Source organism: Rhinopithecus bieti, unplaced genomic scaffold (genome assembly GCF_001698545.2).
Source record: "Rhinopithecus bieti isolate Rb0 unplaced genomic scaffold, ASM169854v2 scaffold_16999, whole genome shotgun sequence".
Lineage (NCBI taxonomy): Eukaryota > Metazoa > Chordata > Mammalia > Primates > Cercopithecidae > Rhinopithecus > Rhinopithecus bieti.
Window position 1 is genome coordinate 2174038 of NW_016808939.1, and position 13491 is coordinate 2187528.

The following is a 13491-nucleotide window of genomic DNA, read 5'->3' on the forward strand; positions in this document are numbered from 1 at the left end:
AGAGGTCTTACCATCGAGGAACCTTCAGTCTAATTGGAGAACAAGGGATTAGTGTTGAAACAGATCAGTAAAATATCTAAGTGATTTACAATTCAGGGTCCAAATGGAGTGATAGAAGCAGTGTTATGTGAGCAGGAGAAGTTGGGAGGACCCCACAAGAGGGTGGCCTTGAAGGACACACTGAATTTAGGCCAATGAAGACAAGCAGGAGAACATCTGTAGCAGAAACTGATCATTACCTCCTCAACATCCATTCTCACCCAATGCTTTCTTATAAATCCCCATACTAATCGATACTGCAATATGTCCCATTCAAAGTTCACATTTTCTAATCTTTCTGTGGTTTGGTGTGGTTTTGTTACTAAGCTTGGCCATTGAGAAGTAAGCAGAAATTGGTGGAATTTCTGGGATTAAGGCTCCTTACATAGAAGAAATACAGCATGAATGTACACATTTGCCCTTTTTTCTTCTTTCTACTTTGTTCTGGAATACAGTTATCACGGCTGTAGCATCAGTCGCCAACTGCATTCATGACATAACTTTAAGAATACAACTCATGCACTAAAAACGGTATAATATGATGATAGCGGAGCCTAAGTTCCCAGTGACACTGAACTGCCTATCTCTGGACTTCTTTTACATGAAAGAGAAATAAACTATTTTTTTTAAGCCACTGTTAATTCCTATCTCTGCTTATAGTTAATGGCAATTCCTATCTGATATGGCATCATGGATAAGTAAAAACACATATGCTAAAGCTTAGAGATGAAAATAAGCATGGTCTCTGAGAGCCCACTGAGGCACTGGCTTTGCTGGGAAGTAGAATAGAGACGTGAGTGTGACTACAGAGTCACGTGGCCACACATGAAAAGGGTCTGAGTAGGAGATACTCAAGACAGGGTGATCAACCACAACTTGAGGAGGAACTGTCAGCTTGGTCTAGCATCAAAATCACATATCTCAGGCTGGGCGCAGTGGCTCACGCCTGTAATCCTAGCACTTTGGGACACCCTGGCAGATGGATCACCTGAGGTCAGGAGTTTGAGACCAGCCTGGCCAACATGGCAAAACCCCGTCTCTACTAAAAATACAAAAATTAGCCAGGCATGGTGGCAGTTGCCTGTAATCCCAGCTACTCAGGAGGCTGAGGCAGGAGAATCACTTGAAGCTAGAATCCGGGAGGTGGAGGTTGCAGTGAGCTGAGATCGCTGCACTGCACTCCAGCCTGGGCGACAGTGAGACTCCGTCCCAAAGAAAAGAAAAAAAAAAAAATCACGTATCTCTTCTCAGTTTTTTTCTGATTCTTTCCCTTAGTTAGCTCTTCCACAATTCAGTCTTCAGGAAAATAAGTAATAAAAGCACACACTGTAAGTCATGTGAAGACGTAATACCTGAAAATAGTATGCACACATCATTTCTGCTACATATTTCACCAAAATCATTCTTTACTGCCAGTTGGAGACATTGATACAGGAGGGCACAGGGAGCCACAGAAATTTGAGGGAGCACTTAGAATGCTAGGCAGGCAGGGCCTGTTTCAACCCAGTTCCCTCCCTGCCAGCCCACAGTATGGAAATGGTTGTGCACCATTACCTAGGACTGCAGGTGCTATTGGGCATCTATTCCCCCATAGCTGGGCTCTCAAGGAATTCTGGCAACCATCCACTTCCCTGCTCTTGTCAAAAACTAGGAGAGGGCTGAGATTTTATCCTATTTACAAGTTAGCAATTTAGTCTTTCATAGTCTCATGGTTGCTGGCAAAAGACATGAGACTCCTGGGTCAGAGACAAAAGGCTTTATTATCATGGCACAGTAAACCATACAACCATCATGTATATGTCGGTTCCCCTTGTGCTCCATGGGGGAGATATAGAGCCCAGGCAGAAACCACACAACGTAGGTTTATGTCACAGCTAAGGAAATCTGCACTTAGAAAACCAAAATATTTTATAATGAGTCTCAGGTAAAACCTATGTCTTTGCCCTGGAAGGAAATGTAATCTTTATTAACTGGACAGTAAACAAACTTGGCCTTTGCCCTAGAGAGAAACACAATTTCTTCCTTCCAAGCCTGTTCACTATACAAACATACTTAAAAAGATAGTCTGGAAGTGAATCTGTCAATGCCTTTATTGGCTAGGCGGGCAGAAACATGGAAAACCGAAGGAGAATCACCTCCCAGCAGCAGCTTCACATCTCCCTGCTGCTGACAGCTTTCCTTCTCTGATAGGCCCTGTTGCTGCTGCTGAGCCTCACCTTGCTTTGCTGATCCCCTTAATTCTCTCCACACTTTTGGAAAGAGTTTTTTCTTTATACTCTCCTCATTTCTTTTTGAATGTGCTGTCTTTTCCCTGTTGGGACCCTCTGTCTAACCTCTGCAATTCCACTTCCTTGTCTGCAAAATATAATAGCAACTATCCTAAAGGGTCACATTGAGAATAAAATCAGACAATGGATTATACGAAGTTTTAGCACAACCATGCATTCAGTAAATATGTTAACATCATTAATATTTTCATCACTACTCTTTATCCATAGAGTATGGAGTCCCATACCTTCACCTCGGCAATGTTCTTTCCATGCTTTAAAGCAGGCAATTAATCCTGACATTTCAACTCCAAATTTCACTGAATTACTTGCACATGATGTCAAATATTCTTCCAATTTCCTTATTCCAGAATGTAAATTCGTCTTCATCTCCTCTTCAATAGAAAACAGCAGATCATCCTTTTGCTGATCTTTGTTCTGGTCTTCTTTGAGAAATGCCTTTTTCTTCTTCTTCTTCTTTTTGGTAATTTGGGAGGGTTTGGTATTCTGCTCAATAATAAAAGGAACATATGAAACAAGTGGGAAAATTCCATTACGACATTTCACTACTAAGATTATGTTTTGTGCATTTACTGAGGACTCTGGCCATCATTCTACTCTTGCACAGGCAAGAATTCTTAATGTCTTGTCTTAAAATTAAAGTCTGTGATGCAAACCTACTTAAACTTCAATATAAATGTAAATTGCCTCTTACTGCAGAAGATTTTCTAGATTTCTAAATGGTGTAGATTATTAATAAAGGAGTAAATGGAAGAAAACAAAGAAGAGAAAGAGTAGCCACTGAGCTTGATTGTAGGGGAGCTTCTTGGAGATTTGGAACTTAATTAATTTATTCATTCTCCACCCCACAAAGCATTTTGGGCCTCTCAGATCCCGCTCACTCTTTGGAGACTCATGTTGAAAAACACCAATGGTCTAAGCAGACAATTAGTCAATGTGGGGAAAAAAACAGAAATCCCACTGGAAAATGGAGGAATCACACACACTTAGTGGGGTGGTAATTTTTCCCACCCCTCCCCTAACTAGATCAAACATTTAATTCCCATTTTGCTTCTATTTCAGTGTAGAGGCTGCTCCTAGGCCTCATACTATCAACATAACAGAACTGAGCAAGCTCGCATCGCTTCCTGGCCCCACAATTAGCGCTACCAAAGGAGCAGAGGTGCACAGCCTGGGCCCCAGGGGCCAGCCTTGGGCACAGGGCTTGGCAAAGGGCTCAGCTGGGTAAGGCCCTTGCACAAGAGCTGCAGAAGGTGGTTGCTTCAGGATGCTGTATTCACTTTGATCCTTATGCTTGAAGTCAAGCCTGGACCTTTGCCTGAGCCAGCCCCACCTGGCCACCCTCAGCCCAGAGGAGGTTAGGACTGTGGGCTGAGGTGGAACCTCTACAGTTGAAAGCATGTGTTCTGTGGCTGGATGGGCCCTTAAATAGCTCTAGGAGAGAGACCTACCAGCAGTGCTAAGAAACCTACAGCGTAATTAGTGATAACTGTTATCTAGAATGGCTTTGAGGAGATATCCTCTCACTGATATATAAGATTTCCTTGTAGCCTTTGCAACTTCAGCCTGGTTAATGAATTCATGGTCTGGCAAGGAAAAGGAAGACTCTAGATCTCTGATTAAGAATTTTCTGACATTAGTGGGAAAGAGAAATGTTTTCATATTTTGGATCTTTTCCTTCTGGGGCTTTTATGTTTCATTCTCCAAAAACATTCCCTTTCCTACTCCAATTAGGGTAAGGCAGCCATGATAAGTGCCATCGGTCATCAACAGTTTGGTTTGTGCTGTTTCACGTATTTAGCATGGTTGACCTCAGGAAGGGGATTTACCAAAGCAAATAAATGCCTTTCCTTAATTCCCATCCATGAGGCCAAGAGAGAAGTACTGAAGCCTAATGAAATCCCCTCTGATGAAGAATGATCGCAAAGTAGTACCTCCCCAAGCAGAGCCATAAAATCTACCATTTGTTCAGTCATAAACACTATCATTTGTGTTACCTGATACTTTTCCACATTACCTTTTAATTTTTTTTTTTTTTTTTTATTATAGGGATTCTAAGTTTGTAAACAAGCATGGTCTAGTGTAAAGCCAGGAAGAAAAAGAAAATAGGTATGGAAGATTCCCACCCTTTCAAGAAGACCTGGTCTTATCTTTAATATAAACAAAAGTCCAGGACAGATTAATGGCATAAATGACTTAAAACATAGACAGTTTTCAAAATCAGGCAAAATAATAAAGCTGATGGAAATTTTAGGCCTATTTTGCCACCTCTATGTAAAAGATTTTCACTATAATTAAACTAATACATGAAAATTTCTTTTCTTTTTTTTTTTTTTTTTGAGACAGAGTCTTGCTCTATCACCCAGGCTGGAGTGCAGTGACATGATCTTGGCTCACTGCAACCTCCGCCTCCTAGGTTCAAGCAATTCTCCTGCCTCAGCCTGCTGAGTAGCTGGGATTACAGGCACCCACCACAATGCCCAGCTAATTTTTGTATTTTTAGAGGAGATGGGGTTTTGCCACATTGGCTAGCCAGGCTGGTGTTGAACTCCTGACCTCAGGTGATCTGCCCACCTCAGCCTCCCAAAGTGCTGGAATTACAGGTGTGAGCCACTGGACCCAGATCACAAACATTTCTTTTAACTTAAATTTGACTTTTCTAAATCCAAGCTTGTAATCCTTTAATGCTTTAAGTTTGTTATCAGAAAAATCTATCTTTTCTTATTCTAAAAAGGATAGAATACTAGATTTTATGTAATCTTAGAATTTCTAATGGCAAGCAAGTGAAATAACTCATTTGCAAGTGATATGATTTGGGTCTGTGGCCCCACCAAATCTTATGCAGAATTGTAATCCCCAGCATTGGAAGCAGGGCCTGATGGGAGGTGACTGCATCATGGGGAGGGGGTTTCTGATAAATGGTTTAACACCATCCCACTCGGTGCTGTTCTCATGATAGTGAATGAGTGACTTGTGCAAGATCTGGTTGTTTAAAAGTATGTAGCACCTCCCCAACATTTCCTCCTACTCCAGTCATGTGAAGTGCTGTCTCCTCCTTTGTCTTCTGTCATGATTGTAAGTTCCTTGAAAGCTGGGCGCAGTCGCTCACGCCTGTAATCCCAGCACTTTGGGAGGCTGAGGTGGGTGGATCACCTGAGGTCAGGAGTTCGAGATCAGCCTGGCCAACAGGATGAAAACCTGTGGTCACTAAAAATACCAAGAATTCGCTGGGCATGGTGGTGGGTGCTTGTAATCCCAGCTACTTAGGAGGTTGAGACAGAAGAATTGCCTGAACCCAGGAGGCGAAGGGTGCAGTGAGCTGAGATCGCGCCACTGCACTCCAGCCTGTGCAACGAGCAAAACTCCGTCTCAAAAAAAAAAAAAAAAATTAAAGAAGTTCCCCGAGGCCCAGAAGCTGATGCCACCATGCTTCCTGTACAGCCTGCAGAACTGTGAGCCAATTAAACCTTTTTTCTTTATAAATTACCCAATCCCAGGTATATCTTTCTAGCAATATGAGAATGGACTAAGATAGTTAGCAAATATGAGAAAGAAGAGCATGGAAGACACCTCTAGAGACAAATATGAGCCTAAAGAAAGCAAAACAACATCAAAGAAAAAATTAGGTAAACTATATGAGATCTACCTGTAACATTTTACCACTGGCACCACTGGAATCCTCCTTTGGTTGAGTAGTTTCAGTTACAATGACTTTTGTAGAGATTGATTCTAATGATTTCCCATAAAATTGCTGATAATCCTGACTCTCTTTCAGGAAATCAAGAACATGAGGATCTCTAGATTGTTCTGAAATAGAAAGACTTAAAATGTAAACATGTATTTTAAAATATTGTTATATATGTGTACCCACACATTTTTTTGACTCCAGAATAATAATTTAGTATTTGCCAATGAAATCAGACTACCATATGCTGACAAAACAATTCCCTATATTATTTGAAGAAGAGAGAAGACAAAGCTCTGCTAATGTCCCGCTCCAAGTGCATGGACATTGCCCCCTGTCATTTGGCAGGAGAAGAGAAGAAGAGGCAGGTTGGGGACAGCATAATAGCACATTTACCTAGAACAATGGTCTACAAACTAGGTCCACATGGTCAAATCTGATCAGTACATTTTTTTGTAATTGGTTACACTCTAAATGATTATATTAGTACCTACATCATGCTCTCAATTTTTGTCTCTTGGTTTGCAAAGCCTAAAATATTTATCACTTAGACCTTTCAGAAAAAGGTTGTTGACCCCAGACCTAAAACATTCTGTTTGCATTCCTAAAAAGGAAAACCTCTACTTCTGGTCACAAATATTTAGGAGCTTGCAGCTCACAGATGCTGATACCAATTATCTTCCACCATGCAAAAATTCAAATGACAGAAAATTCCAGGAAGCAAGTTTAGACTCACTTGAGACCTAGGAACACTCTTTACAAACGTAAAAGATATAATAAATAAGCTGACATTTTGTTGTTTTGGATGTTGTTGCTTTTTCTGTGTTTGTGTATGTGATCACAAATCAAACCACTCTGGAAGCACACCATGCAGAATCTTGGAAGACACTTAAATAAACAGACTTCTTCCTATATGCAATTGGCATGCTTACTTGACTTATTTCTACATCCTTCTGAAAAGTTTTACTAGTTCTGAAATGGGTGGAAATAAACATGGGACTGGAGAAAGACACTAAAAGAATGAACCAGGAAGAAAAGATCCATGAATTTCTTTCCTTACGACCCATTTTTAATTGTTTCATGGCTTTACTTTTTGCAGATTCAACCCCTCCTCATTACTGAGTTTTCATGGGCACAATTATGCTGGTACTTAGCAGCATGCAATCAACTAGACAATAGTTTAGCAGGAAAAGAGCTAAAATTTTAGGAAGACTATGGCTGTATCAGCATATTTACTTCAAGGTATAGACAGATTCCTAAAACCATCAACTATCTTTCCCACTTAAACAGCATCTGATATTTTCATGACAATACCATGCATATGTATGTCCTTAAAAGATTAATAAATGTCTATTTGAATTAACAGATATATCTGCATGCATACGTACATATGCACACCAGATAATATAGTGGGATTTTTTTCAGACAGCATGCTTCCTACAGTGCCTCTTCAATTGTATATATATATAGTGTGTGTGTATATATACATGTGTATATATAGTATATATTATATATAGAGATCTCATTCAAAATATTGTATTATATATAATATATAGATAGATCTCATTCAAAATATAATGTGTAATGCCTTTTCACTGTTAATAAAAAGAGCAGCAAAGGCAATTCGTATAAGCTCTATTTTATTGTGGTTACAGAGCTCACCATCAATGTGACATTTGATCCTGTCATAGTCGTCACTAAGGAGTCTTTGAGCATGCCAGTGCAAAAGTTCATCAGATGTCTTTTCTTTAAACTGTGAAGGAACAACTGGATCATCACTGTAAAAATAAATAAATAATTTTTTTAAATTTTAGGTTTTTCAAATTTTAGCAAACTTCAGGCTATAATATAGAAATCAAAAAATCTCTTTTCTATTTTGTGATATAATATGGGTCACAAAATCTCAGAGACATAAAACCCCTGAATTTCTGTCATTCTTGTAACAGTCACATCCATATCAACAACTATGTAGTAAACTTTATAGCTGAAGTAATTTTATTATATTTTCAAAATAACATAGATTTTTATATAGTAATGTTCAAATCATATTGCCATACTAGATGTTACAATCACTTAAATGTATTATAGTCACATTATATAGAATTTACCATATCCTGATATGATATATTACATAGACATTTTGATGAGTCATTCATTTCACTAGTATTTTAGAGTTAATGGCACTAAATCAGGTACTTCGTTTACTCTATACCTCTTTAGAATAGGCAAATCCTTCATCATATCTCCAACAAATTCATCAATTACAGAAGATGTCATTGGAAGAAAACCCACACTAGGCATCTTTTCCAAGGAGATTTCTGAAAACAAATACAAATTTGAGAGGAAAGGTGTAACTATCCGATATGAATTTTGAACATTATTTTTAAAATTTCAAATGCACAATGTTTTACATAAATTTTATTAAAGTTTACCAAGTTAGAGCTTCCAAATGAGATATTCCTCAAAGCAAACATGTTATAGCAAGCCAGTATACTAAAAATTAGTATATAGCCATTTACATATGTATGTAGATGGTAACAGATCACTAGATAGATGAACAGGTAGGTTTTCCATTTCCAAATACTTATTCTTTTTTATTATTTCACAATATGAATAATGAGTCACAGTATAGTAATAACAGCACTTGAAAAAAGAAGCATCACTCAGAATTCACCTACATAAAAGTCTCCATGAAAATGACAAAAATAGGAAAAAATTAATAATAAAAGTATTTTATGTATCAACAAATACTCTTTAGAGTAATTTTTAAATTTAGCTTTGTTCAAAACTATAGATGAAAAAATACAATCCTTCTCCTTCCTCATTCCTAAATTCTGGGCAATATCCTTCTGCCAATGTATCCACAATTCCCACCTGCATTCCTCTTGCATCTCTCACTTTCCCTTGGGACTATTTCCTTCTTCCTGAATTGTATCATATATAAATATTTTTAATGAGGATATGATGCTAGTTAACTCAGTTCTCATGCATCTGAAAATATCTATATTATTTCCTCATTCATAAGTTATATTTACGCTGGTTACACTATCCCCCAACAACCATTATTTTGTCTCATTACTTAAAAGATATTATTTCATTACCATCTTGCTTTCATTGTTATTGTGGAGAAGTCTACTAGCAATTTATGTCTTTGTAGGTAACTGTTTTCTTTCTAATTCTTAAGAGAACTTTGTTTCTGGTATGCTGTGGTTACACTATAATGTATCTAGTTGGGTGTGTATGTGCGTTGTGTGCATAGATGCGTGAATGTGTATATGTGTATGTCCTACATGAGACTCATTTCTGCATCCTAACTCCAGGTATTTGTGTCTTTCATTAAATCAGAAAAAAAAATTATTTTCAGTCATTATCTATGGATATTTCTTCCTCTGATGTCTCTATTATCTGCTTCTGAAACTCCGATTGGACATGTGATTGACCTAAGGTATCCAAAGGCTTACAGAGATTGGAAGGTCAGAGTGACTTCTCATGTAAGATCTGCTCATTCAACCCATAAGGGTGCAGAGGACACACCTTCCACCATAACTATGAGAAATAAAATTGTAAGGGGAACCCCAGAATTCTGGAATAGCTCCATGGTTACTCTACTGTGTAAGTCAGAAATTGCAGTGGGAAATGCTACCAGCAAACTGGGTTCCCTAAATGCAACAGGGATAATTCAATTCTGGGGTGGCAGGGGCCAAGTGGCAGCACTTAATCACTAAAGATAAGGTAGTTATGCTTACCATAATGGACGGCAAAGTCTAAGCAGTAATCTGAATAGTCTGATTCACAGAAACCTACGGCATTGGCTAGCTGGTCTTAGTGTTCCTAGAGAAAAACAATAGATGGGCATTCCACTAAATTCTAAATTGATCTGTATAAGAGAAAGAGTTCTAACGAAAGTGAACAAATGCCTAATTTAAATCACAAGTCATGGCTCCTAATCAGTTCTTAAACTTAAGCCCCGTTACAGACCCAGAATCCCTTGATTGGAGAGAAGGCTGAGACCCTTTGAAGAAGGACCCTGCTCCACTGCCCAAACTCATACTGTTCATCTTTTTTCAGTCATCCTCAAAGGGACCTACTGCTATTTATCAGAGTGACTGTCCACTGGAGAAAAATCATCTGACTTCAGGGGATTACTGGATACTGATTCTGAACTGGCACTAATTCCAGGCGACCCAAAATGTCACTGTGCCCCCAACCTCCCACCCCCCAGTCAGTAAGGGCTTGTGGAGCGTCAGGTGACTCATGAAGTTTTCTCTCAAGTTCATCTCACAGTCGGTCCCTGAATCTACTGTGTGGTTATTTCACCAGTTTCAGAATGTGTAACTGGGACAGACATACCCAGCAACTCAACAAATCCCCGGGTTGGTTCCCTGACCTATGGAATGAGGGCTTATGGTAGCCACTAGAACTGTCTATACTTAGAAAAACCGTAAGCCAAAAGTAATACCGCATTCCTGGAGGGATTGCAGAGATTAACGCCACCATTAAGGACTTGAACAATACAGGAGTGGTGATTTTCCTCACATCCACATTCAACGTGACTATTTGGCCTATGCAGAAAGACAGACGGATTCTAGAAACTGCCAGTAGATTCCTGTAAATTTAACCCTATGATGACTCCAACTGCAGCTGCTGTTCCAGGGTTGGTTTCGTTGTTTGAGCAAAATAATACAATTCCTGGTACCTGGTACGCAGCTATCGAGCTGGCAAATGCTTTTTTTCTCCATTCCTGTTAATAAAGACCACAAGGAACCCTTTACTTTCAGCTGGGAAGGCCAGAAAAATACACCTTCACTCTCCTACCCTAACCCTATGTCATAATTTAGCCCCAGGGAATTTTCTGGAAGAAAAGTTTTCTTCCACAAAGCATCTCACTAGTCCATCACATAGTTGATATTACGCTGCTCGGATCCAGTGATTAAAAAGTGGACACTACTTGACATACCAATAAGACATTTGTATGTCAAAGATAGGAAATAAATTCAGCAAAAATTCAGATAATTTCCATCTCAGCAAAATTTGTTGATGGTAGAAAATGAATGGAACAAAAATTCAAGGATGTTCCACCTCTGCAAAACTTGTAGGAGTCCAGTTGTACGGGCCATAGCAAGATATCCTTTCTTAGGAGAAGGGAAATTGTTGCATCTGGCCCCCTCCTATAATAAAAAATAAAGTATAATGCTTGGTGGGCCTTTGTGAATTTGGAAGGCAACATATTTCTCACTTAGGTGTACTATTCTGGCTTATTTATCAAGTGACCTGAAAAGCTGCTAGTTCTTATTGGAGCCAAGAATAAGAGAAGGCCCTGCAACATGTCCAGGCTGACACAATTGCAGGCTGATTATATTAGATTGCTTCCCTCATGAAAGGAGTCATTCCCTCTGGAATAGACAGTTACCCTGGATATAGTTACCTCCCGGCATGCAATGCTTCTGCCAAAAACACCATCCTTGGACTTACAGAACCCTTATCCACAGTCTTGGTGTTTCACACAATATGGTTTCTGATCGAGGAGCTCACTTTACAGCAAATGAGGTGTGGCGGTGGGTCTATGTTCATGGAATGCACAGGTCTTACCACATTCTCCATCATCCTGAAGCAGTTGCCTCAGTAGAATAGTCTAACAGCCTTTTAGAGACACAGTTACAGTGTGAGCTAGGTGGAAATACTTTGAAGGCTGGGGCAACGTTCTCCAGAAGGCTGTAACTGCTCTGAATTAGTGTCCAACATATAGTGTTGTTTGTGAATTATAGGCATAATTCACAAATTCAGGATTCCAGGGATAGAAAAGGGATGACTCCACAAACTATTACCCCTAAGTGATATGCTAGCAAAATTTCTGCTTTCTGTTCTGGCAACCCTATGTTCTGTTTAGAGATCTTAGTTCCAAAGAGAGGAATGTTTCCACCAGGAGACACAATGATTCTGTTGAACTAGAAGTTAGGACTGCCATCTTGCCGTTTTGAATTCCTTGTGCCTCTGAATCAACAGGCAAAGGAAAGGGTTATTGTGCTGGCTGCTGTGATTGATCCTGATTCTCAAGGGGACATTGGGCTGCTACTACTCAATGGAGGGGGAAGAAAAAGTATGTCCAGAATTCAGGCGATCCCTCAAGGATCTCGTAGTACATCCCTTCGTACTACCATGCCATGTGATTAACGTCCATGGAAAACTACAACAACCCAATGCAAACAGTACTCTATGGATCCGTACCCTTAAGGGACAAAGGATTGGATTGGACTGTGTTCTTTGAAGAGACATGTTCAAGTCCTAATTACCGCTATCTGTGAATGTGACCTTATTTTGAAATAGGGTCTTTGCAGATGAAATCAAGTTAAGATAAGGTTATTGTGGATTAGGGTGAGGCCTAATGTAATAACTGCTGTTCTTATAAGAACAGAGAATCTTGCACACAGACCCAGAGGGAACACACAGAGAGAAGGAGAACACTATGTAAAGGGAGAGGCAGAGATGAAAGCGATGCATCTACAAGCCAAGGAACACCAAGGATTGCCAGCAGCCGCCAGAAGCTGAGAGAGAGGCATGGGATTGTAAATTTAAAATAAAATCCAAAGCCCAACCCCCACAACTAACTGAATGGACCCCCTAATGGCCAAGGTTACTCCAGAGAAACCTTTAAAACTGAGTTCTGAGCCACGATGCAAAGGGAAGTCAGATAGGCCTCACTATACCCCTCTCCCTTTTGCAGTTTAGACACAAAAACTGACTAGCATTAATGTTAAAATAGAGATTGCAAAACAGACAGAACAAACTCTTTGTGGCAATAAGATCATGAACAAGACCTAAGGCCATGCCAAAGGTGACATCATGCGCCCTACAGGCCACTATGACTCAGTATACCGTGACTTGCTCTGATAACCTGACTCTGGCAGAACATCACATGATGATGAGCAGACTCCTGGTATTAACTTAAACCGTTCTGCTGACTCCAAGTTTTTTGTTTATTTGTTTGTTTTGTTTTTTGAGATGGAGTCTCACTCTGTCACCCAGGCTGGAGTGCAGTGGCGCGATCTCAGCTCACTGCAACCTCTGCCTCCCAGGTTCAAGTGATTCTCCTGCCTCTGCCTCCCAAGTAGCTGGGATTACAGGCACCTGCCCCCATGCCCAGATAATTTTTTGCATTTTTAGTAGAGACGGGATTTCACTGTTAGACAGATGGTCTTGATCTCCTGACCTTGTGATCCGCCTACCTCGGCCTCCCAAAGTCCTGGGATTACAGGCCTGAGACACAGTGCCTGGCCCCAAGTTTTTAGACAAAGCTTTGTTCCTTTAAACAATTACAAATGAAATCATCTCCAAATCTACCTATAATCTGCAAGCCCCTGCTTCAAGATATCCTGCCTTTTGGGGTCAGTGTATACCTCCCATGTATTGATTTATGTCTTTGCCTGTAAGTCCTGCCCCCGGAAATGTATAAAAGCAAACTGTAACCCAACCACCTCAGGG

At 39.9% G+C, this 13491-nt stretch overlaps 1 protein-coding gene across 1 annotated transcript in view; it reads right to left on the reverse strand.

The window, feature by feature from the left end:
* Positions 1–13491, reverse strand: part of DDX60L (DExD/H-box 60 like) — a 120073-nt gene that overhangs the window by 71000 nt on the left and 35582 nt on the right. Inside the window, 4 exon segments of the mRNA XM_017887899.1 lie at positions 2555–2813; positions 5974–6134; positions 7675–7790; positions 8225–8330. Coding sequence (XP_017743388.1) covers positions 2555–2813; positions 5974–6134; positions 7675–7790; positions 8225–8330 — 642 coding nt within the window.